This window comes from Gigantopelta aegis, chromosome 12, assembly GCF_016097555.1.
Source record: "Gigantopelta aegis isolate Gae_Host chromosome 12, Gae_host_genome, whole genome shotgun sequence".
Classification (NCBI taxonomy): Eukaryota; Metazoa; Mollusca; class Gastropoda; order Neomphalida; family Peltospiridae; genus Gigantopelta; species Gigantopelta aegis.
The window spans coordinates 24,518,396-24,542,266 of NC_054710.1; the positions used below are offsets into that span (position 1 = coordinate 24,518,396).

General features: G+C 34.2%; 1 protein-coding gene across 1 annotated transcript; it reads left to right on the forward strand.

Annotated features, from left to right (window-relative positions):
- The first annotated feature begins 4,688 nt into the window (after nt 1-4,688).
- Nucleotides 4,689-22,260, forward strand: LOC121385909 (carcinoembryonic antigen-related cell adhesion molecule 2-like). Its single transcript, XM_041516700.1, has 5 exons — nt 4,689-4,800; nt 11,218-11,478; nt 13,295-13,549; nt 17,429-17,731; nt 22,076-22,260. Exons 1-5 carry the CDS (start codon nt 4,689-4,691, stop codon nt 22,258-22,260), a joined length of 1,116 nt encoding a protein of 371 aa, XP_041372634.1.
- The last annotated feature ends 1,611 nt before the right edge of the window (nt 22,261-23,871 follow it).

Genomic DNA, 23,871 nt, shown 5'->3' on the forward strand with positions numbered 1-23,871 from the left:
ATATTGTGTTTTGTTTATCTAGCACATGGTCTTCGTGGATACTTAAGATTTTTTCTGAGATCAGCTTATCTTAGAAGATCTTGATATGTTATTCTAACACAAAGTGCTCGTTGGTAAATAATACGATGATGAACGGAAACGTGAGGACATAAAAGTAATATACATCTTTTTTTCTTGTTCTTTCTTTCTTTATGAAGGGGTGGAGCTTCAATATAGTTGCATTACCCTAACGTTGTCTGTTTGTTTGTTTTTGGTTATCAGTAAATCAGCATTTTACTATCTATCATTCAACTAAGCTCACAATAAATGATTGAGGTACAAAATGACCAAGATACGAAATGTCCAATCAGACATGACACGAAATGACCAAATAACTATGGTACGAAATGACCAGGGTATGAAATGGTAAAATTTGGTACGAAATAACTGGTTACCATACATACATACATACATACATACATACATACATACATACATACATACATACATACATACATACATACATACATACGTACGTATGCATATGCTTATGTATATATCTATATCTATATATCTATTTATCTATATCTATTTATCTATCTATTTATCTATTTATCTATATATATATATATATATATATATATATATATATATATATCTCTATCTCTATATGTGTGTGTGTGTGTGTGTGTGTGTGTGTGCGTGTGTGTGTGTGTGTGTGTGTGCTTAAGAATGTCACGAATACGATTACAAGCAAATTTAATGTAATCGATTGCAATTACGAATACATTGTCCAGTAATCGTGATTACATCAAAGAAATAACACATTATTTTCGATTATTTATTAAATCATTAATTATATAAATATATAAAATTATCTGTGTGACTACTTTTTTGTGTTGTATTGTTTGTAGTATGGATACCATTTATACCTTACACAAAACAACATTTTAATTAATGAACAAAATACTGAAATACACCACAAAAAAACCCCAGACAGATAAATAATTAAAGAAAGTGTTATCTACATATATTTGTGCAAGTTCCTGGTTGCATTTATTTTGTTTTACTCTAAAAATTACTATTATTGAATTTCGACATTCATCTTGTTAACAAGTGTTTGCAGTCATGCCTTTTTAAAATTATAAAAATTTTAAGAAAAAATAAACAAAGCATATCTTCATCGTCTACATTTAAATAGATGTTTAAATAATTAGTTATATGATTAGTTGCTGTGTCTGTGACAGTGTGAGACCGGCCTCTGGGGTGTTGCCGTTAAGCGATAGGACACAAGGCTGGTAGGTACTGGGCTCCCAACCCAGAGCAAATTTTAACGACCAGTGGGTAGGTGTAAGACCACTACACCCTCTTAGCTCTCACTAACCACTAACTGCTAACCCACTGTACTGGACAGACAGCTCAAGTTCAAGTACAAGTAAAATTAAATTTTAAAAGCTAACAATGATAAAATCATAATAAATAAATAAATAAACTAAACAATAAATAATAAAAAAATATTATCATAATCATCATCATTATTATATAACACGTTATGTAAATATACAAAATAAATATACCTATACATTTAAGATACATTTACATAAGAATCGATTGAGACAGACTAACCGACAAGTGTTAGTTTATAACATTATTACAATAGTTGATCCTTGATTTTACTTGCTCTTAATAAAAAATGTCCAAGGTTATTGAGTTCTTTGTTATTTTCTGTGGATAGAAGCTGAATAAGTTTAGAAAACACTAGGATGTCTATAATAGTAAAACTTTATGAACTTGTTTCTTAAAATATTGCATATAGGACACTGAATAATAAAATGATACTCATCTTCTATCTCATTATTATTGCAAAGTGTGCATTCTGTTTCTTGTCTATCAATACCTCTATATCGACCGGATTCTATATTTAGTTTGTGGGCAGATATTATAATTTTTACTGTTTTCTTTAAATGCTGATTGTCTGTGGTTTTCGAAGGTACATCTGTAACTTAAATTCATTTAACACATATTGGTAGAGATTCCCAATTTTTGTTGCTGTTATTCGGCTGTAACAAAACTGTTTAAATATGTCGTGCATCCTTTCCTTAATTATATTATAATTAGTATTATTAGCATGTGTTAAATGTCATATATAATTTAAACCAAGCTCATTTAGTTCCTGTTTAATATTCATTAACCAATTATCTTCATATATATTCATTGCCTCATACATAGCTCTTAAAATACAATTATTCGAATTTCGCATCTTAATCCAATATTTGAAGATTGTTTTATTTTATTTTAATCTGTAAAGGGAACCGTCCTAATTCGCTATATACAAACTCATCACAAGTTCCTTTATGTACCCCAAGTATTTTTTTACAAAATTGAATATGAATTTTTTCGATATCTTGGCCGTAATGAAAACCCCAGAATATGGATAACTTTGTTTCAATATTTAAAACATTCTTATTACATACATTTAACATCGAAAACAGGGCGTTGCGTCCTTGTTCAGCAGCTCGTGTCTGGGTTCGACTAAATTTGCCATTATAGAAAAACAATAATCCTAAATAAAGAAATACAACCTCTAATTCGTAATGATTATAAAACCATTTTTCATTATTTCGAATTCTTCCTCCATTTCTAAAAACAATTTTAGTCTTATTTGTATTTACAGTTAAATCCCATTTGTTAGTATACCGTGAGAGAGTATTAATAAATATTTGTAATCCTTCCGCGCTTTCAGCTAATAGTACCATACCATCAGCATACATTATTAAAAATAGATTTTAAAGTCTGTATTTCAATACAAGGACAATTGTCTGATCACAAATACATTTCGCAATCGTTAACATACACAGCGAACACGATTGGTGACAAAACTGGTGACCCTGAAGTAATCCGTTCTTACAAGCAAAGAACTCTGACATTTCATTTGTATATTTTATGCAACATTTAACACTTCATATAAGGACTGTATAATGGTCAGCATGTTGCCCTCAACGCCCAGTTGGATCATTTTATACCATAAGTTCTGTCTATTAATAAAATCGAAAGCCTTTTTGTAATCTATAAAACAACAATATAAGCGTTTTCTATTCTTCAATGTGCTATTTCTCAAAGATTGTAGAATGAAAGCAGCATCAATAGTAGACATATTGTTTCTAAAACCAAACTGTGCGTCTGTGACAATGTCATTTTCTTGATCGAACTTTAATAATCGTTCATTTAAAACCGAGGTAAAAACGTTTCCTAGGCAGCTGACCATCGTGATACCCCTATAGTTGTCTACATCGTCAATGTTTCCTTTTTTTTTTAAAAAGAAACAATAATGCCACCAACCGATCAACTGTGTGGGAAATGTCCCGACTAAAAAAAAAACATTATTAAATAATAGCAATAAACATGGCATAAAGACATCACCACAGTTGACGAAATATTCACTTAAAACATTATCGCAACCACATGCCTTATTTGTCTTTAACTTCTGTATCGCTTCGGATATTTCTTTAGCGGTTAGATCTTTGTTTAGTTCGTTAACTTGTGGATCGCTGCTATATTGGTCATAGTTTACACAAAATCGTCGACGTCATGGTTCTTATTTGGATCTGTCCATAGCAAGGTTACGAAAATTATTTTAAAAAGTCATTGTTTTTCGTTTCTGGAAATGTTTGTAAGACTTTTTCGGATTACATTTTCGTAAATAGTTTAACATGTTACCTTGATGACCCTTGTATTCCCTTTTTAATTTGTAATGTAAGCACTTATATTTCCGTTTTCAAACGTAGTCCCGTGTGATTCTTATTGGTTTTGTTAGCATTAAAACTGTGTATTGCTTGTTTTGTATTCTTTATATCGTTGTTTACATAATTCAATAAACCAAGGCTTATCATCACATATAGACTTATCTTGTGTTTGTCCTCTAGTTTTATAAGTGGTCACAGAACAATGTGGTATTATAGTTGTATTGAGTTATTGTGTGAATGTATCTATGCTTGTGTTTATACTTTCCTGACTGTTTTCATTTGTACGACACACATTTAATAAACTATCACTATTTTCAGAAAATTAGGCAATGATATATTTGTTATTCTCATCATTCCATTTTACATGGGTGGTTGTCTATTCGTCTGCAATATTGTCCACGGGATCCTTGATCGTGTAACATATAGTCAAACAAATGGGCGAATGATCAGAGAAACAATTAAACTTGCCAGACTCGAAAAGATGGATTAAATTAAAGCTTGATTATTTAACAAGTGCATTGTCTATGAGGCTAGTACCATTCGCATTAAAAAACCGTAATATTACAATTTTGTTCTCCAGGATGTCTACCATTTAAGATCCGTAGTCCGCTGGTTTTACATAGACATAATAGTTTCCTACCAAATTGATTTACGATTTTGTCTTCACTGTTACGCGTTGTTAAATTATTATCAGATAAGTATTCAATAACGTTTGACAGTGCACTGTCTGCAAATTCTGGCAGTCTATCATATACTATAAAATCACAGTCGGTACCAGTGCGACCATTAAAATCACCAATGACGATAATGTTACCTAACTCTGAATATTTACATATGCTATCCTCAAGGGTTAAAAATACATCTGTATTATTTTTGTCATAATATATACTGATATATTACATCATATCTAAAAATTCAGTTTCTTGCAGTTTATTTGGTAGTGGCCTGCACATGTTCCCCGATAGAATGGATAAATCGCTCCCAGCGTTTTCCCGTGGGACACTGCTAGTTGTATCGAGAGTGGTGGCCGATGGTGACGAAGACGCGCGTTGTCGTTTCTGGGCTGGTCTAGTGTTCGGTTTGTGGGCTTGGGTCTGTCGCATGTTTTGTGAGTAACTTCTAGCCTGTGCCAGGTCTCGATAGGAACGAGGATCGGCTTGCGAGACAGAGTTGTCTTCATACAGCTTTCCCTCAATAAACCGTTTGCCTCTAATCATCTTAGTTTTTTGCCTGCCTGTTTAAACATATTGGCAACCGGGTACAGCTTTGTCCTTCGATCACTGTTGGGAATTGTTAATTTATGCTGTATGGCTTCCCTTAAAGTCTGTAAGCGCTGTTTTTCACCATGGTCAAATTTTTGTAAAACAAAAAAATGCGCCACTATCGGTCGCGGCTTTCCGTGCATTATTTTTCCGAGCCGTTGAACATTTCCAAACTCACAGTCAGCAACCCCAAGCTCGTTATCCAAAAACTCTCTTAATACATACTTTGTGTTTTCGTTTGGGTGCTCGGCCAAGCCATTAAATATCAAATTGTTTTTCACTGATCGACACTGCAAATCCGTTATACACGCTTTTATATCATCGATGTCTTTTTTTAAACGATACCATGTCCTTATCTGTAGCATCCTTCACCTGTATAATATCGGCTTTATTCTGATCACAATAATTCTTAACACTGCCAAGCAGGTAACCTAAGCCTTGTAAGTTAGATTCAAGATCACTTGTGTTCTTATTAATACGTTTTAACATTTGCTTCCAGCGTGTTCGCCTTTGTTGATAAAGAAGCAAGTGATGACTGTATATCGTCTATCATTTTACATAAGTTTATATATGTGATAATCTGGTATGCACTTTTCTCATTAACACAAACAAATGTTCGTTTGTGAACTTACAAGGATTATCAACTTCATCAACTCCATCTCCATATATTAACTCCCGCGTGTTACCAAGAACAGTGGACAATTCCTCGTTTGTGGCCATCGTTACATGCATATATTCGTCGACTATTTCTTGTACGTATCACACAATGCTACAGTTTGTATTGTAATATTTACACAAATATATTAATGTGCGGACTGTGAATGTAAACTGTAAACAGTAGTCAGTGCAGCTTACTTGGTGACTTGGTAGCTTGTCATTCATGTCTGAATGTAACACACGAGCAAATTATGGGTATTTTAAAGTCAACCATGCAAATGTTTTTTAAAATGTATATTCCCTGTGTTTACTTGGAACATACGCTGCACCCAGTCTTGAATTCCGTGTATTGCATGGCTGTATCTAGACATATAACGTGCTATTTACAAGAGAAATATACATAATTTTGGGAGCTCCGAAAAATGTTCAGATATCTGATATGAGTGCCCAGGATGTCGTGCTTGAAACTTAATTGGATATAAGCACGGATATAAGTTGAAATGAAATAAAACCACAGTGTATGGATAACTGTCTATGGGAACAAGCTTGATACGACTGGCTGTCTGCCCGTCTGCAGTCGTAATGACTAACAAAAAAATCCTGTCACGGTAAGATTGCTGACCGAATGATGTATTGACGAGCGTTTCTTAGTTGATAATTCAGACAAGTGATAACACAGTGCACACTTTGAGAGCAAAGTAAATGTTTTAATTATTTCATTTTAGCACTATATTTTGAGTGAATGAGTGAATGAATGAATGAATGAATGTTTAACAACACACTAACACGACACATACATCGGCTATTGGGTATCAAACTATTGTGAATGTAAACACTAAATGATAAACCATATCAAAATAACAATTAAAACACAATGTAAACAACTGTGCCAAAAATACCAATATGACAGAGAGATACAATTATAATTTAGAATAAAAGTTAGTATTACGTAAAAATTGTAATCACATTTCGTTGTCCAAATCTATCTTTTCGAGTTTGAGATGCGTACACACCGCCAAAAATGTGGCGTACCGTCAGAATACACCGACAGTGCTCACACTGAGGTGGAGGATCCTTTTTCAAGATAAATGAATGGGTCAAGTAGGTATGACCGATGCGAGCACGAGACGATACTATTTAATCCTCCCTGCACTGCCTATAAGAGGACTGCCACTCTCCCAAGACTGGTTTGATACCTTGAAGCTTGTTCGCAACTGCACCATCCCAATCACAAGTTGGAACCTAAAAGTACCTCGGTGGCGTCGTGGTTACGCGATCGGACATAAGACTGGTAGGTATATGATTCGCATCCCGGTGCCGGCTCCCACTCAGAGCGAGTTTTAACAACTCAATGGGTAGGTGTATGGCCACTACACCCACTTCTCTCTCCCTAACCACTAACAATTAACACCTAACCCACTGTCCAGGACAGACAGCCCAGATAGTTGTGGTCTTTACCCAGGGCAGCGTGTTTGAGCCTTAATTGGACAAAAGCACAAAAATATGTTGAAATGAAATAAGTAACGGTATCTTTTTTATGTTTCACAAATTAAACTAACATGATTACTCTTTGACTGTACTACCTGTCATTTATTTGCAAACAAAGAAACAATTACATGCGTGAATTTCAACACTTGTGTAAAAGAAAAATTCAGAAACATAACTGCTATCATATGGTAGCTTTGATGGGGTAAAAACAAACTAAAACCTACCAATGGGACTGACGTTACTAGTCGTAATCTGCAATATTTGGGTAGTCTTTTACCCGTGTAGTTTTACCTATAAAATAATAAGAAAATATTCTGGTCTTTACAAAAGTCGTCTTATTAACGTAGTGGCCGTAATACCGTGGTGGTCATTAGGTGGGGTTTTACTGTATGTGTGTGTCTCTCTCTCTCTGTGTGTGTGTGTGTGTGTGTGTGTGTGCGCGTGCGTGCGTGCACGCGCGTGTTTATAATTATATATATATATATATATATATATATATATATATATATATATATATATATATATATGACGGAACATGCTCTTAATTTATTTTCGCCTGTGGCGATATTAATTGTTTTAGAGGCCCGTGTGCAGTCCCAATATGCACTTAGACTAGGTGGGCACTTTGTTACGTAATACCTCCGCGCGACGGTGGTCGAGCTGTTCCCAATACATACCCAGACCAGGTGCGGAGGCCATGTGGCCAGTAGTTACGTAATACCTACGATAGTGCGGTTTTACGACTGATTTTTGGCGAACTAGGCGAAAGTAAGTCTGGCCATCTAAGAAAAATATGCCGTCTTGGTCTCTGTGGAAATATCACTCGTAGGTATTCGGTACCGCCTTGTACCCCCAGGCGATATTCGGATTTTTGAAATAAATAGCTAGGATTTAGATTTATCGGGGAGAAACATATTGGATAGCTCCGGGGGAACGTTAGTCCGACTGGACTTGGTAAATATACTTTTGTGCTCTGTTGTATAACCTTGATGTGATTGATATGACTTTAAATATTTTAATACTGCATTATACCAATATTATTTAGACAGTGTTTCCGGTACACTGACGAAGTAAATTGTAGGCTTCACTGTCTAAAATTATTAAAGCTTAGCCAGTCATCCTAGCGGAATTGCGACAGCTAGTCTGACTATCTAAAAAAAAATGTCGTCTTGGTCTCTATGGAAAATTCACATGATAGGGGGAGTACCGCGATGTGCCCCTAGGCGATATTCGGAATTTGTAATAAATAGATAGGATTTTAGAGATATCGGGGAGAAACATATTGGAAGGCTTCCGGGGAACGTGTCCGTTTGGACTTGGTAAATATATATTTCTGCTCTGTTGTATAACCTTGATGTGATTGATGTGACTTTAAATATTTTAATACTGCATTATACCAATATTATTTAGACAGTGTTTCCGGTAATCTGACGAAGTAAATTGTAGGCTTCACTGTTAAATTATTAAAGCTTAACCAGTCATCCTAGAGGACCTAGGTAAACTGTAGGTTATTGTCTTTATTGTGATAGGTACCAGTATTAATTCTGTATTACAAGGTTACTGAATGAGTAGTTAAGGGTTAATTAAAAATTAACCAGTTAGGAATTGAGTTGTAATTCCTGTATTAATTAAGTTCCCCTGGCAGCGTTTCTCAATTAGCACACGTGTGCGTGTTGTATCACGGTGAAGTGATTAGAATATTGTGTAAACTAGACACCTAGTGATTAACTAATTAAGTGATTAGTTCTGGGTTGTTATTATTATTGTTGTTGTTAATTAATTAACTGCAGCAAATATATTTGTCAGCTTAAGGCTAATACAGATTCCAAAGTCTATTGTGTTTTCTAGTGAACTAACGTGGTATATTTTACATACTTTATATAAGATCTTATCTCTGATTATACCTAGAGACGAGCCACTCGGGTATACACTGCCCGATACAGAGAGATCTAATAGATATACAGTTAGGAGATATATTTGGATAATCGTGTTTTATTCAGTCACGGGTATTATAGGATCCCCGTGACAATATATATATATATATATATATATATATATATATATATATATATATATATATATATATATATATGTCTGTCTGTCTGTCTGTCTGTCTGTCTGTGTGTGTGTGTGTGTGTGTGTGTGTGTGTGTGTGTGTGTGTGTGTGTGTGTGTGTGTGTGTACATTTTCAGTTCAATCAAAGTATGTGATATTTTTCAGATCACATACTTCATGAATTTTATAACTTTACAAATTAATCGAGGTCACGGCACTAGGTTTGTTGACATTTAAGCAAACGTACTAGGCTGACACTCCATAATTGGCATATTCATTCGTGGTCATCACATAAAAAATTCAACAGCACTTTTACACTGAAAGTTATCCAGCGTTCAGAAAAAAACCCCGTAATGCACTAGTTAAACTATGTCTGTGAGTACATACAACTTGCAAACTGTGGTGTTTCTAAGTGTATATGTTAATAGTGATAATAATAATAATCGATATGAAAAACCCGCATAAATATATTCGGTTCTGTGGGTACCGAATAGCGAATTCGTATCGCGGATAGCCTGTATTCGGAATGAATGAATGAATGAATGTTTAACGACACCCAAGCACGAAAAATACATCGGCTATTGGGTGTCAAACTATAGTAATGCAAGCAAATAAAGTGATGATCAACATCAATATAAAAATTCAAGATTTAAATAAAAACAGAATGAATGAATGAATGAATGTTTAACGACACCCCAGCATGAAAAATACATCGGCTATTGGGTGTCAAACTATGGTAATGCAAACAAATAAGATGATGATTAACATCAATATAAAAATTCAAGATTTAAACAAAAACAGTTTAAAGAACTGTGCAAAAATACAAATATTACAGATAGACATTGACCTTTACTAACAATTTCAATTTGTGCTGTATTGGCCATTCTCGAAGAGAATGTTACACCCCTGCACCACGGTGAGGTTACAACACGCGCAGGGGACCTGTATTCGGTGCACCGAATACGTGAACGAATCGTTGCAGCTTTCGTATGTGTGCATTTATATGTGCATGCGTACGCAGGCCCATAAGAGCGATATTTGAATTGGGGGACGCACAATGTACCGAATGGGGGCACGGTCTCTATTGTGTGTCTGTGAGTGGGAGGGGGTGGGGGTGGGGGGGGGGGGGGGGGGGGGGGCAAAAGCCACATTATTTGTCTATGTTCATATAGAGTAGGGGAAAACAGGTACATTTGCTTCAAGTGGTGACCCCATGGTACCAATCTAATTAAAATTAGCTCCACTATTACATGTGGATCTAACAGCAGCCCATTGGATCTCATGTCCAGTTGACCTTTCATTCGACCAATCAAGACCTTACTTGCAAAATCATGCCAGTGATTTGAAAAAAAATGAACACATTCGGGATTATGCCGAGGGTATACGAAATGATTCGTGTGAATTACGAAGTATGCCGGAAACTAATTTCAATATAAAATGTTATATAAAATTAGTTTCAGGACGAAAAAAACCCGTTATGGTATAGCCATCAAATCGGTTTATACTAGTATACAATCCAGAGTTTATTACTGCACCCCCCCCCCCCTGTTTTTTCAATATTGAAATAGACCAACAAGTTAGTCTATTGCATAAAGAGTCTCGCCCAATATTTTTAGAATTTGCGTGCTCCCGAATAACGCTATAAAAGGCGAAGTGTATTTGGTCGATATTTAAATTGTTCTTTATAGATGAAATGTCACCTGGACGTGGGAGTCCACGCAATGCTGTTAGATTTGCTGGTAGACCCAGTAGAGCTAATTTTAATCAGGTTGCCTATGGTACCTACAGGCCTAGTGTGTGTGTGTATAGTTCCTCTTCATTTCAGACAAGACAAAACGCCGTAACGATAGTCGTAAAACGCCGTATCTTATAAATTTACACCGTACAGATGGCAACATTTCTATCGTAATTAAGAACAGACACACTTTCATGTTATGACATTTAAGGCAATATATTAACATATTTTTATTACTGCAATGTTATGAATATCACAGGATTTGGAGAATAACATTTGTTTTCACCTTCTGTTGCAGTTGGTCCAGACTCTGTTATATTGAGTCCAACACCACCTACGTTTGTGGTAAGAGGACAAAGTCTAAATATCACCTGCGCCACTGAATGTAACCCGCCATGTTCCTATTCCTGGACACTGGGGAGTCAACACATCACGTCAGACTCAATGCTGACACTGACAGACATCAACTGGAATCAAACAGAAAACTCATACATGTGCACAGCCAAGAATGTTGCTTTAGACACAACACGAAACAAAGAGTTCCTGCTCGTAGTTCACAGTAAATATCACTGCTACTTATTGAAACATTTTACGATTTTTATTTGGTTAATTTGTGTTTTTAATACGGAGTGAAACATGCGCATCGCGAGTTGACATTCAAATCCTGTCATGTCAAGTCATCAATTTAAGAAAAACAAGTTCTAATTTTAGAGAAAATTGCAAACAACTTCCGATAAGAAACGATATTGCATTATTTATTTTGTTTTTATTATTCATTATATTTATTTTCGTTCTTTTGTGTTTTGTTTGATTGGATTAGTGTGTTTGTATTCGTTTTTTTATATTATTTTTCCACAGTACAACTTTAAGTCACTCTTATTATTACTGTTTACATAGTAAATGTTTATATGACCATAATCAATTCTTGTGTTCAGCCTTCAATGTAATAAAATTCTTAGGGAAACATATTTTACATGTTAAGATATACCTTTTTTGAATGTATTGGCAATAGTAGTTTTTTGTATGTTAATGGATCATTCTCACACATGAGTGCGTGTTAGTATGCAAGTGTGAATGTCTGTGTGTGTTTATCTGTGTGTGTCTATGCGCGTTTGTGTGTGCGTACATGCGTGTGCATATGTTAGTGTTAAATAGTGAGTTTCAGCAAGCGGGACTGGAAACTTAACATTTGTCACTATGGCTGGAATTAATTTTTGACGTGTTGAGGTCATGAATCATAATTAAAGTCCTTTATTCCTACTGTATTACGATGACAGAAACAACGTGAGAAACTGGTGGTCTAAATTACCTTTAAAGAGTTTGTATTGTCTATGCTGCGCAATCTTGGTATTAGCTGGACTCGTGATTTCAATATGCTGACTTATCTACTGCCATCTTCTGTCACGGGGTGGTGTTATTTTGCCTATGTTAATTCTGAAAAATGCGCCCGCCCCTGAATTCATTTTATTTTTTATTTTGTTAAAAACTGTTTAAAATGAGTCGAGATAGCAGCAATTCAGGTCCATCTGGCGGTCAGTGAAGGAACTACAACATCCAGGCGCATCCGCTGTTGGCTGCTACTCCCGCAAATAAAATGGTCTCCAGGTTTTTATAAAGTTTTTCAAAGAAAAAAAGAAAAAACTCTGGACTTAGCATGAATACATTGAGGTAAAACTTTGTGTATAGCTTTATTGTGCACTGTTACTGGTCAAGTTTAACTGTCATGGTGATTTACCAACGTTTCACAGGAGTATGGTCCCTGCATATTGGCGCTATGAAAACTTGTTAGGTCCGGTAGGGGACATGTATTGTTTTAGCAGTATAATGATAACAACGCTTGCTCAATGAGCAACGATTTGATCAAAATGTCAACCATGTTTGTTTATCACTTTAAACAATCATTGACAATTCTGGGTAACATTTACCTTTAGTAGTCTAAATTTAACTAAACGCATCAACCATCAGATCCTAATAGTTCATTTCAAATCGTTCTTTTTATGTTATTACATTTTTATCTGAACATCTGAACTGTCACAGGTTTCAAAGGCGATAACGAGGATAGTCGCAACCAGTGTTAGTCAGTAAATCCCAAAACCTTTACAAACACTTCTTTCTACAGAATCAGGTTGTCATAACGTTGATCTGCATTTTCGAAATTTCTAACTGGTTTTTTTCAAACTGGAATATGTCTTCGAGAAAAAGATTACTAAGTTTACAAATAATAAAATTATTGTATATAGGTATATGCCGCTAGGGAACACTATTTAGCATGGAATTGTTGTTACACCTAGTCATTTCGGTGTGTACACTTAAAAATGGGGACGTTTATGTTAGAACATGATATACTATTGAACCAAATTCCAAATCTGTTTCAGATCAAGCTCTGACTTTGAACTCTCAGTCTACAAAGGTTACAGTTGATGAGCTGACTCCTATGACTCTGAGATGTGAAGTTAACGGTAACCCAGGATCTCACATCAAACTGTTGAACAACTCACATATTCTCCATGAAGTGAAAAACTCTACAATTGCTGAATATGCATGGGACGAGGCTGGATGTTTGGATACGGGACGCTACATATGTGACACGGAGAACAACACCAAGTCAGCCGTTGAACTGGTCGTTAAATGTATGTTGTAGATAAACTATACATGTGATTTTATGACAAATCGTCAATCAGTAAAACGTCGGCATCTCGAAATTACTTTAGGTTTTCAATAATTTCTTACTAGCTATCTCTTAGCACATCAGCGAATATAATATCTTCTCGCAATTTATGAGGACATCAGCATATATAATTTCGATCTACTCGAAAATCATGTGAATTGCAAACTGACCCTATTGTCTGTATCAGTTTTCAATTGCCTCCAATTGGAAACAAATATAAAGAAAACACTCCGCAATTTGGTGAATAGACCGATGTACTGGAATCGAGTACCACTTCCATATTGAGGAATAATATGGAGCAGAGTTAAAGCTTTTGGGTTTTCAAGCTATGTGAACAGTGCGGTTAGAAGTGGACAAGGTAGATATTCATAGGTTTGCGCGATTTCAAAAGAAATGAAATAAAAATCTAGTACCAGAAGCGACATGATATTTGCCGATTGCCTACTGTCGTCAGGTGAAATATATATGCATATATCAGCAATCATCTGTGTTCACTGTAACGTTGTTTGACCAAAACAACGTATGTACCAGCTATGTGAACAAGTGCATGTTAATATTGTATATGTAACAGCATTAGGTTTGTTCCCAAAAAGACGAGAAACAGCTGCAGGTTCAGAACAATGGCATTTTATTTAACATCCTACATTAAGTATTTTTAAAACCCTGAAACTATCAAAACAATACATTAAAATACAATACGAATAGCGTACATGACAGTACGATAAGAAATACATATATACCACACATGACATTTTCTAGACTCATAGATAGTTAAACATATATATCGAATCACATATTAGAAATACATGGTTCCTATCAAACAATACATTCACAATACATATGACGCAACACCATATGTTAATCATTTATACAATTATACAAGCCATACTTTGCTAAGACATTTACTGCTAATGTTTAAAACCTTCAAGTACATTACAACGTTATAAAAGTATACCCGTATAACAACACAGTCATGTACATACAAAGTGTGTTTAACTAAGGTTGTAACACCTGACCGGTAACTGACACACGCAGTCAGAAATAGCGATCTAAATAAAATAATAAAACGCACTAAGTATCATACAAACACTATAATCCAAAGTCCATAATTATATTAATAGCAATAGTCATAGCATAAAATAAACTCTCTTCTGAGATAATAGAAACTGTGCAAACATTTTACTTTCAGTTAACAATCACACCATAATTAATTTAACGTTAAAGCCTATTAATAGTTAGTTATAAGAAATCGTAATATCAATTACATTACCATTGAGACATTAGAACTTAATTTAATATGCTTCATCTGTCATTTAATTACTTCAGATAAATATATTTGCAGAAGAGTTATTTTACGTATTAATACATTATATTATAATGTACCGACTTAATCCACAAACATTAATTTACATTTAGTACCTGCCCGTAAACAAATACACTAAATAAGAAACATGAATAATACAAATAACCAATGCAAATAACTAACCGAATAAATCCTCTAAGAACACGACATCACAGCAACAATGACAATATAATTTCCACACTGAGAAGAAAAGCTCTCAGTATTTATGCTGAAGATTATAGAACTAGAAGCTGGACAGAAAAACCAAGACAGAATACAAGCTTACAGTAGATCCAAGCTTGAAAGTTCAGAACAAAGGACAGGCGCAGCGCAGGAATGCAAGTGCTATTGTTACGTGCGTTTGCAATATTCATGCTTGTGTTTTTAATCAACATATCACGAGTTAACAAGCTGACTGAAATAGAGCACCTGGTATAAAGAATGAAAGAATGAATGAATGTTTAGCGACACACCAGCACGAAAAATACATCGGCTATTGGGTGTCAAACTGTGGTAATGGAAACTGGTATGAAGAAGCTGTATTTTAAAGCAAATGACTAAATTAAAGGATCAGTATAATTTTCAGAATTACCTGAAAGAGACACTGGATTATTTTGGTGTAGTAAACATCAAAAACATAATATACAGTGACTACCTGTAAATAACAATAATTTAATTAGTTACAGAAAACATTACATTATTTACAGATAAAACTCGATATTGCCACATATACAACATTTGAGGTCCGCAGTAAATATTTTGAAATGAATTTAAAACAAGAAAAAACATGCGGGCAGGAGACACATGCCTACCCCCAGATGCATATAGTGGAAATACAATTTAGTATAAAAAATAAATTGTAGTACCCCGTCGGTGAGCCCATTGGGCTATTTCTCGTTCCAACAAGTGCACCACGACTGATATATCAAAGGTCGTGGTATGTACTACTCTGTCTGTGGGATGATGCATATAAAAGATCCCTTGCTGCTAATGGAAAAGAGTAGCCCGTGAAGTGGCGACAGCGGGTTTCCTCTCTCAATATATGTGTGGTCCTTAATCATATGTCTGACGCCATATAATCGTAAATAAAATGTGTTGAGTGTGTCGTTAAATAAAACATTTCTTTCTTTTTCTTTTAAATTGTAGTAGGCTTAGCAAAGTGCATCCATATTCTTGTGACAGGTGACAATTATAACAAAACTACTATTTATAACAGAAGAAACAATTAGCATGAATACAAATGACACTAATTGTTAGCTTTTTGACTGGAGTAGAAACTAAAGCTTATAACCGTTATGGGTCAGGAAAACATTATTTATCATGATCAAATGGTGGTATGAACAAGTTTTCGTTAAAAAAAGAAACATTTTCTTTGAAAATATTAAATTATAATTAGACAGAAATATTTTATATACTAGTACACAGACCTAACAATAGAATACACTTACCAATGGCTATACGCTTCAAAAGTGAGTACCGCGTTTTACATTCAATTACTACATATGGCAACCTTAAGGGTAGGAATTTCTCAAGTTATATTTCATTCATCTTTTGTTATTGTTATGGATTTGGCTAATGCATGTTTTAAGAAGCAAAGAAGAAACAAGCATATATATATATATATATATAGATAGATAGATAGATAGATAGATAGATAGATAGATAGATAGATATATATATATATATAATATATATATATATATATATATATATATATATATATATATATATATATATATATATAGATATATATATACCTATACCTATACCTATACATATACATATACATATATATGTGTGTGTATATATATATATATATATATAGATATATATATATATATATATATATATATATATATAGATAAGATAGATAGATAGATAGATAGATAGATAAGCAGATAGATAGATAGGTAGGTACGTACGTACGTGCATACACACACATACATAATTATATACATGCATATATATATAGATATATATATTATATATATATATATATATATATATATATATATATATATATATATATATATATTATGATTTTGTTTTCTCATTTTGTCTGCCCACTGTTTCATGCACGTAAGCGGGATCGACCACGTAAATTGTAGACCTCATGCATATAGTTGGGTTAAAAAGCATCCTTTTTATGGATGCCTCAATAGATCAAAAGGTATCGTGGCAAGTCTGCAAAGTTGCGGACAATTCGGTGCCATAGGTTCGAGTCCCAGCAACGGCACGGGATAATTTGTGAGGCCAGAAAGGATTAATTATCCCCTGCGCCACTGCGTTAATATCTATGTATGGAACAGTCAACCTCGACATATATACAATACATAGATATTCATACATCCATACATACATACATACATACATACATACATACATATATACATAATTATATGCTTGCATATATATTATGATTTTATTTTCTCATATGCATCTTAGAAATGTCCATGGGATTTTGCCTTTTCTTCTCGTCTACTCCACTTTCTATTCCAGGTTCACCACGACTTGACCATCGCGTTCCATTCCGTAAGATATTTCCAGCATTAGTCGGTGGTGATGCAATTCTGATGGTGTCAGTAATTGCCAATCCAGCACCATCATTCACCTGGTACAAGCTCACTGATGGAAAAGTAATCCATCTTGGATCTGGCAAGGCTTCCACAACCGACACAACTGCTGTTGGAGATTTCATCATACGACCTGTTAAGCAAGAAGATTCTGGAGTCTACCAGGTTATTGTGTCCAATGGAGTTACAAGACAAAATCTTGTCATAAACGTCGTACTTAGCGCTAAAGGTATTGCCATTGTTCATGTTCGATGTTGCTTTTTCTTGTTATAAATGTGGCACTTACTTCACACCTGTAAAACACTACCTAGCAAATTTTTTTATTTTTGAATGCACTGTGAAATGACATGATGGGGTTTTTTTTCTCTGTTTTACTCTCCATTCAGTAAATGTTCTATGATTTTACAGAAAAAAAAGAAACGTATGGCTGAAAAAGTAACTTTCTTATTTGATCATTTATTGTAAATGAACTACGTTATCCTATTTTTTATTTATAGTTTTTTTGTGGGAGGGTTTTAAACAATATTTTATTCCAATTACTGGTGGGATTGGTCGACAGGCTACAATTAATAACTAACAATAATAAAACATAATAGTAGATGATTAACATAACAGTGAGCTACAGCAAGGAAAGGTATGTACATAGAAGTAGTACAGGTATTTGCTGCGTTCCTTTTATGTAAAAAATTATATATATATATATATATATATATATATATATATATATATATATATATATATATATATATATATATATATATATATATATATATAATTCATCATGAGAAATGCATGTATATGCCTATTAGAATAATGATAATAATAATTTGCTTTGAGCAGGGCCATTTAGATGAACAAGTTTAGTTTTTATCATTCGTAAATGTTGCGTCAGTTACTTTTAGCTTTACGTCAGTTATCCTTTAATAAAAAAAGTTAATAAAAAATTTATTGTAGAAAACTTAGTTCTCTTGTTCTAGTGATCATATATTACCTGCACACGACACGTCTATATATATATATATACACCTGAACACTTGATGCCTCAGATTCCAAGAATGTTAGCAAGTTCAAAGATATGTCAAATACAAGTTACTTTTTTGTTGCATCAGTTATCCACAATTCATTTTTGATAGTAGTTGTGCTGAGATTAGATGCAATGAAATTTTCTTTTGACATGACTTTATCACAACATATTTATTTGAAACAAAAACACTCTTAAGAATTTTATTGAATACTTTAAAAAATAATAATCAAGACGTTAAAAAATATCTGAATGTTGCGTCATTTATCGTGGAATTGCCCATTAATGATTGATGCACCTTTAAAACTTATCAGCTGGTTTTATAATTGTTGTTGTGGGTGATGTTATACATATAGTGTTGTGTTTTGATTGTTTTTGCTGCAATCGTGGTAGTCATCTTGAATTAAAGCAATGATAAAAGGTATCTGTATTCGAAAGTGAATGAGAAAACTGAATTTCTTACACACTATGGTCCTGTATTTAAAGTATACATTATTATGTGGGGTAAAACAGAATGTAAGGTCAGGCCAAGTTCTGACTCTTTGCAGCTATTTTGCATGGTCATCGTGGATTTAAATGATGGTACAATATCTCAGTCTCAAATTGATGCCTCAAAATAGTGGTCTAGCTTTATGTAAAATGTGATGCATTGCACTTTCTATGTTCTGGCTGTTTACTATAGTTTGACACCCAATAGCCGAAATATGCTCCATGCTGGAGTTTGTCGTTAAACATATATTCTATTTTATTGTATTGTTCTGGCTGCTGTAGAGGTAGCTTTCTTGAATGAATTCCGTGACCGAAAAATACCATCACAGAAATAAATAGTTTTGTCATAGATAATAAAATACCCACAGACATTGCCAGTTATGTGTTTTGGCAGCCTGTTGAATATTTTTAAATGCTCAGGATGCCAGGTTAGCACACCTCGAATCATCAACCAGCACTTTCCAAAGAAATAAAATCCGCACAGAACAACTGCAGGTACCAAAATGCGAGGTCAACCCCCCCCCCCCCCCCCCCCCCCTCCATGAAATTAGGGTTTTGAAAACTTAATCTAAGGCTAAACATTGTCACAAGTCTGAGAGCAGACACGCACCATTAACGATAACTACTCTTTCCGTGGCCACTGACATTCGTTGGATATGTTTCTTTCAAACACAGGGTTAATTAGCAATGAATAATGATGTTCCGTTGTTGCAGTAAATGTAAAGGTACTGGGTTCGGATCCCAGTCGAGGCATGGGATTTTAATCCAGATACCGACTCCAAACCTGAGTGAGTGCTCCGCAAGGCTCAATGGGTAGGTGTAAACCACTTGCACCGACCAGTGATCCATAACTGGTTCAACAAAGGCCATGGTTTGTGCTATCCTGCCTGTGGGAAGCGCAGATAAAACATCCCTTGCTGCTAATCGGAAGAGTAGCCCATGTAGTGGCGACAGCGGGTTTTTTCTCAAAATATGTGTGGTTCTTAACCATATGCCTGACGCCATATAACCGTAAATAAACTGTGTTGAGTGCGTCGTTAAATAAAACACTTCTTTCTTTCATTCACCGATTCATTCATTTTAATACATATATTCTCCACCTTTTAGTGTTGAGCACTATGTATAACCGTATTATATATATATATATATATATATATATATATATATATATATATATATATATATATATTATTATATATAATATATATATATATATATATATATATATATATAATATATATATATATATATATATATATATATATATATATATATATATATACAGTGTTCGAGATTAACGGTATCCCGATATCCCGAGGATACCAGAATCTATTTCTGGATACCAGACTTCAAGAACCCAGTATCCCACCGGATACCATATAATGTTTGGGGGGGGGGGGGGGGGGGGGGGGGGGGGGGTTAATCCTGCGTTTTTATTTTTCGCTGAAACAATGAAAGTTGTCATTTACTGGTGAAGTTAAATAACAGTGTCGTCCAAGTTTGTTCGATGCTATTTATGAATTTCATTTAAGTGGGATGTTAAATTCTCAGGTGGCATACCAGACTTTTAAATGTTAGTATTCAACTGGGATACTGTCCAAAAATTTTAATCTCGAACACTGATATATATTAAAAAAGTAGGGGAACCTGAAATATTAATGTTAATATCAACTATTAGACCAAAAATACGTTTTGATCACAGACATCCTAGTAAAGAACGTTCAGGTATGTCTATCAACACACCGACACACATTCCATAGTTTGCTCATGCATCACGCAGTTGCCCAGAACACGTGCGTGGGGTGTCATTCTCGAGTTTGACAATTTCCAGGAAGGTTGATTAATCATTGTCAAATATAATTTGTGTCAATCTTTTTCATTATGTTGATCATACAGTTGTTATTGTTTTGATTTTAGTAATTTTTATTGTATGAATTTGTGATTTACTGATATCAAAACGTTAAATTTCTAAATTCACTTTCGACCCCAGTCGTCCTTCAAGATCTTTGGTGGTCATATAACCTACTGTAATGCTGAACTACCGATTGTGTGTGTGTACATAGATATATATATATATATATATATATATATATATATATATATATATATATATATATATATATATATATATATATATATATATATATATATATGTGTGTGTGTGCGTGTGTGTGTGTGCGTGTGTACGTACGTACGTACGTATGTATGTACATGTATATATGTTTTGACATTGTTCTTATTTTGGCGAGGTTCAGGTAACAGTGTAACCTGATATATTTGTTTATAATGCTTCCCTTTTCAGGTTATATTTTTGTGATATATGTTTTAGTGAAAAAAAACCGGTATAGAAACTACAACCTAAAGTCAGATAATAGCTGGTGCCCGAAAGCTGGTGCCCGAAAGCATATTGGGAATTGCATTGCCAGCCAAACACGTTATGCGTCTCCAAATTTTAAATAAAATACTTTGATTATATTTTATGTCACAACATTACTTTTTTCTGTGAAAATAAACAGAAGTTTATGTGCGACTTGAAAAATATCTATTTCACTGGCTACTTGTTTTTTATTTTAAAATATTTAATTCAAAACGCTGGTTCGTTCTACTTGGGGATAATATATAATTGAGAATTGAAAAATAAGAGTTAATTTGATTTGATTTGATTGTAATGTAAATGATATATATATATATATATATATATATATATATATATATATATATATATATATATATATATATATATATATATATATGAACAAACCTACCTGAACATTGATGAAACAACCGCCATGCACAGAACTCATTTCCTACTCAACCTGTAACCCACTGTCATGCGCAGGATTAATATACTAGTGACCTGATAACATATAGCAATGATACGGTTATCATGCTATCTCATGTAGGGGTAAATGAGTCACATGGTTACATATATTAATATGTATTGGTTTCTTTTTCCAATTGGTTTGCTATTCAGTCCTACGGAAATCCGTTTATATGTACACTTGTAGGGAAACTTTTCATCAGAAGCCTCATATTGTTTACATGGATTTTATTTATTTTTAGACTTCCCTGAAAATTTCAACCTTCTGGCGGTGGTACTAGGCACTGTATTAGGACTACTGGTCGTGTTGCTGCTTCTTGCCATGGCTATTTACTTCTGTCGGATGAGAAACAAAGGTGTCAGAAACGGACTAAACGTAGAAAAGGATGAATACAAACATGCATACGCACAACCACATGCGCGCTAGTAAAAAATGTACATGCATTCATATGTTCTCTCTCTCTCTCTCTCTCTCTCTCTCTCTCTCTCTCTCTCTCTCTCTCTCTCTCTCTCTCTCTCTCTCTCTCTCTCTCTCTCTCTCAAACCAACACATGCATAAACATAATTACACACAAAAAACAGCATACATTTGTTTTACGAATCCTTGTAAAATTCAGCTACGCTTCATTTAATTTTTTGTTTTCCACAGGAAACAGCAGCATCGAACACGAGTATGATTCAAGGTAAAAAATCCAAACAAAACAAAACGTCTGTGGGTATGTTTGTATGAATCTATAAATGTAAAGTAAATGTGCACTCGATGTAATATATATATATATATATATATATATATATATATATATATATATATATATATATATATATATATATATATATATATATATATATATATATATACACACACAGTAAAGACATGTTTCGACACAAACTCGTGTACGTGAAGGGTTCTCTGCGAAGTTTATGCGCCCTTTGTAAATTGTTTCTTCACTAAAGTTTTGGTCGCCGAGCAGTTATCGTGTTGGTCTTGCTACTGAGAATGGTTCAATTGCACAGGTTAGGAGTGGAGTTTGTAATATGGTATTTATTTATGTACTAGTTACACCCGAGTAACGTACAACATATATACACCTACTTATGTACTAGTAACACCCTAAATTGTTACAATATACAAACATATGATTATGTACGTACGTGGGGCGCATACACTTTGCGGTCAGCCCTTCACGTACACGAATTTGTGTCAAAACATATACGGATATCTCTTTATTGTGTGTATGTCGGATTTTCCAAATGCAAGAATATGCATTAACGCACTAGCATAGGGGATTAAATTTGCAAATATGCAGAATTTGGAGTAGCAATTAGTAATTTAAAAAACTTACGTTAAAACGTCCCATACCCCATGTGTGTGTGTGTGTGTGTGTGTGTGTGTGTGTGTGTGTGTGTGTGTGTGTGTGTGTGTGCATAAACCAGATGTCCGGATAATTCCGATCTCTGATGCATACGTACATACATACATATACAAACATTGATCCATATATAAAATCATGCATACATGCACACACACAACTATGTATAGGCTGCACAGGTACTATTTAACTGATTGTTTTAAATTTCCTTTTTGTTTTGTTTTACTTTTTATAAGAATGATGTGTTTTTGTTCATTTCCCTAGTTATGTATTTCATTTAATTATTACTTTTTTTTACATTTTCATTTTTATTTATACATTGAGACAATGCACGCAAAGTAGATGTTTGCTACAGATATCTTCCTAATGATACTATAGTTTGATATATGTTTCTATTGAATTTCAGCGACGCAAACGTTGGGATGCACCATTCCGACTATCGCATGAACAACCCAACATTTGAATACGGTGAACACAACTTATTTCTTACCTCCCCTTTACTGCAGCAATGTATATCATGGTCTCAAAATGAAATGTATTTAACACGCGTCCATAACACATTTTAGGGGCGGGACGTAGCCCAGTGGTAAAGCGTTCGCTTGTTGCTCGGTCGGTTTGGGATCGATCCGCATATGTGGGCCCATTGCACAAGAACTGGTATATAGCCA

Coding starts and splice junctions, on each gene's coding strand:
- LOC121385909 (XM_041516700.1), top strand. CDS start 4,689: ATGGATAAATCGCTCCCAGCGTTTTCCCGTGGGACACTGCTAGTTGTA. Junction 4,801..11,217: donor CTGGGCTGGTCTAGTGTTCG/GTTTGTGGGCTT, acceptor CTTCTGTTGCAG/TTGGTCCAGACTCTGTTATA. Junction 17,732..22,075: donor CGTCGTACTTAGCGCTAAAG/GTATTGCCATTG, acceptor ATTTATTTTTAG/ACTTCCCTGAAAATTTCAAC.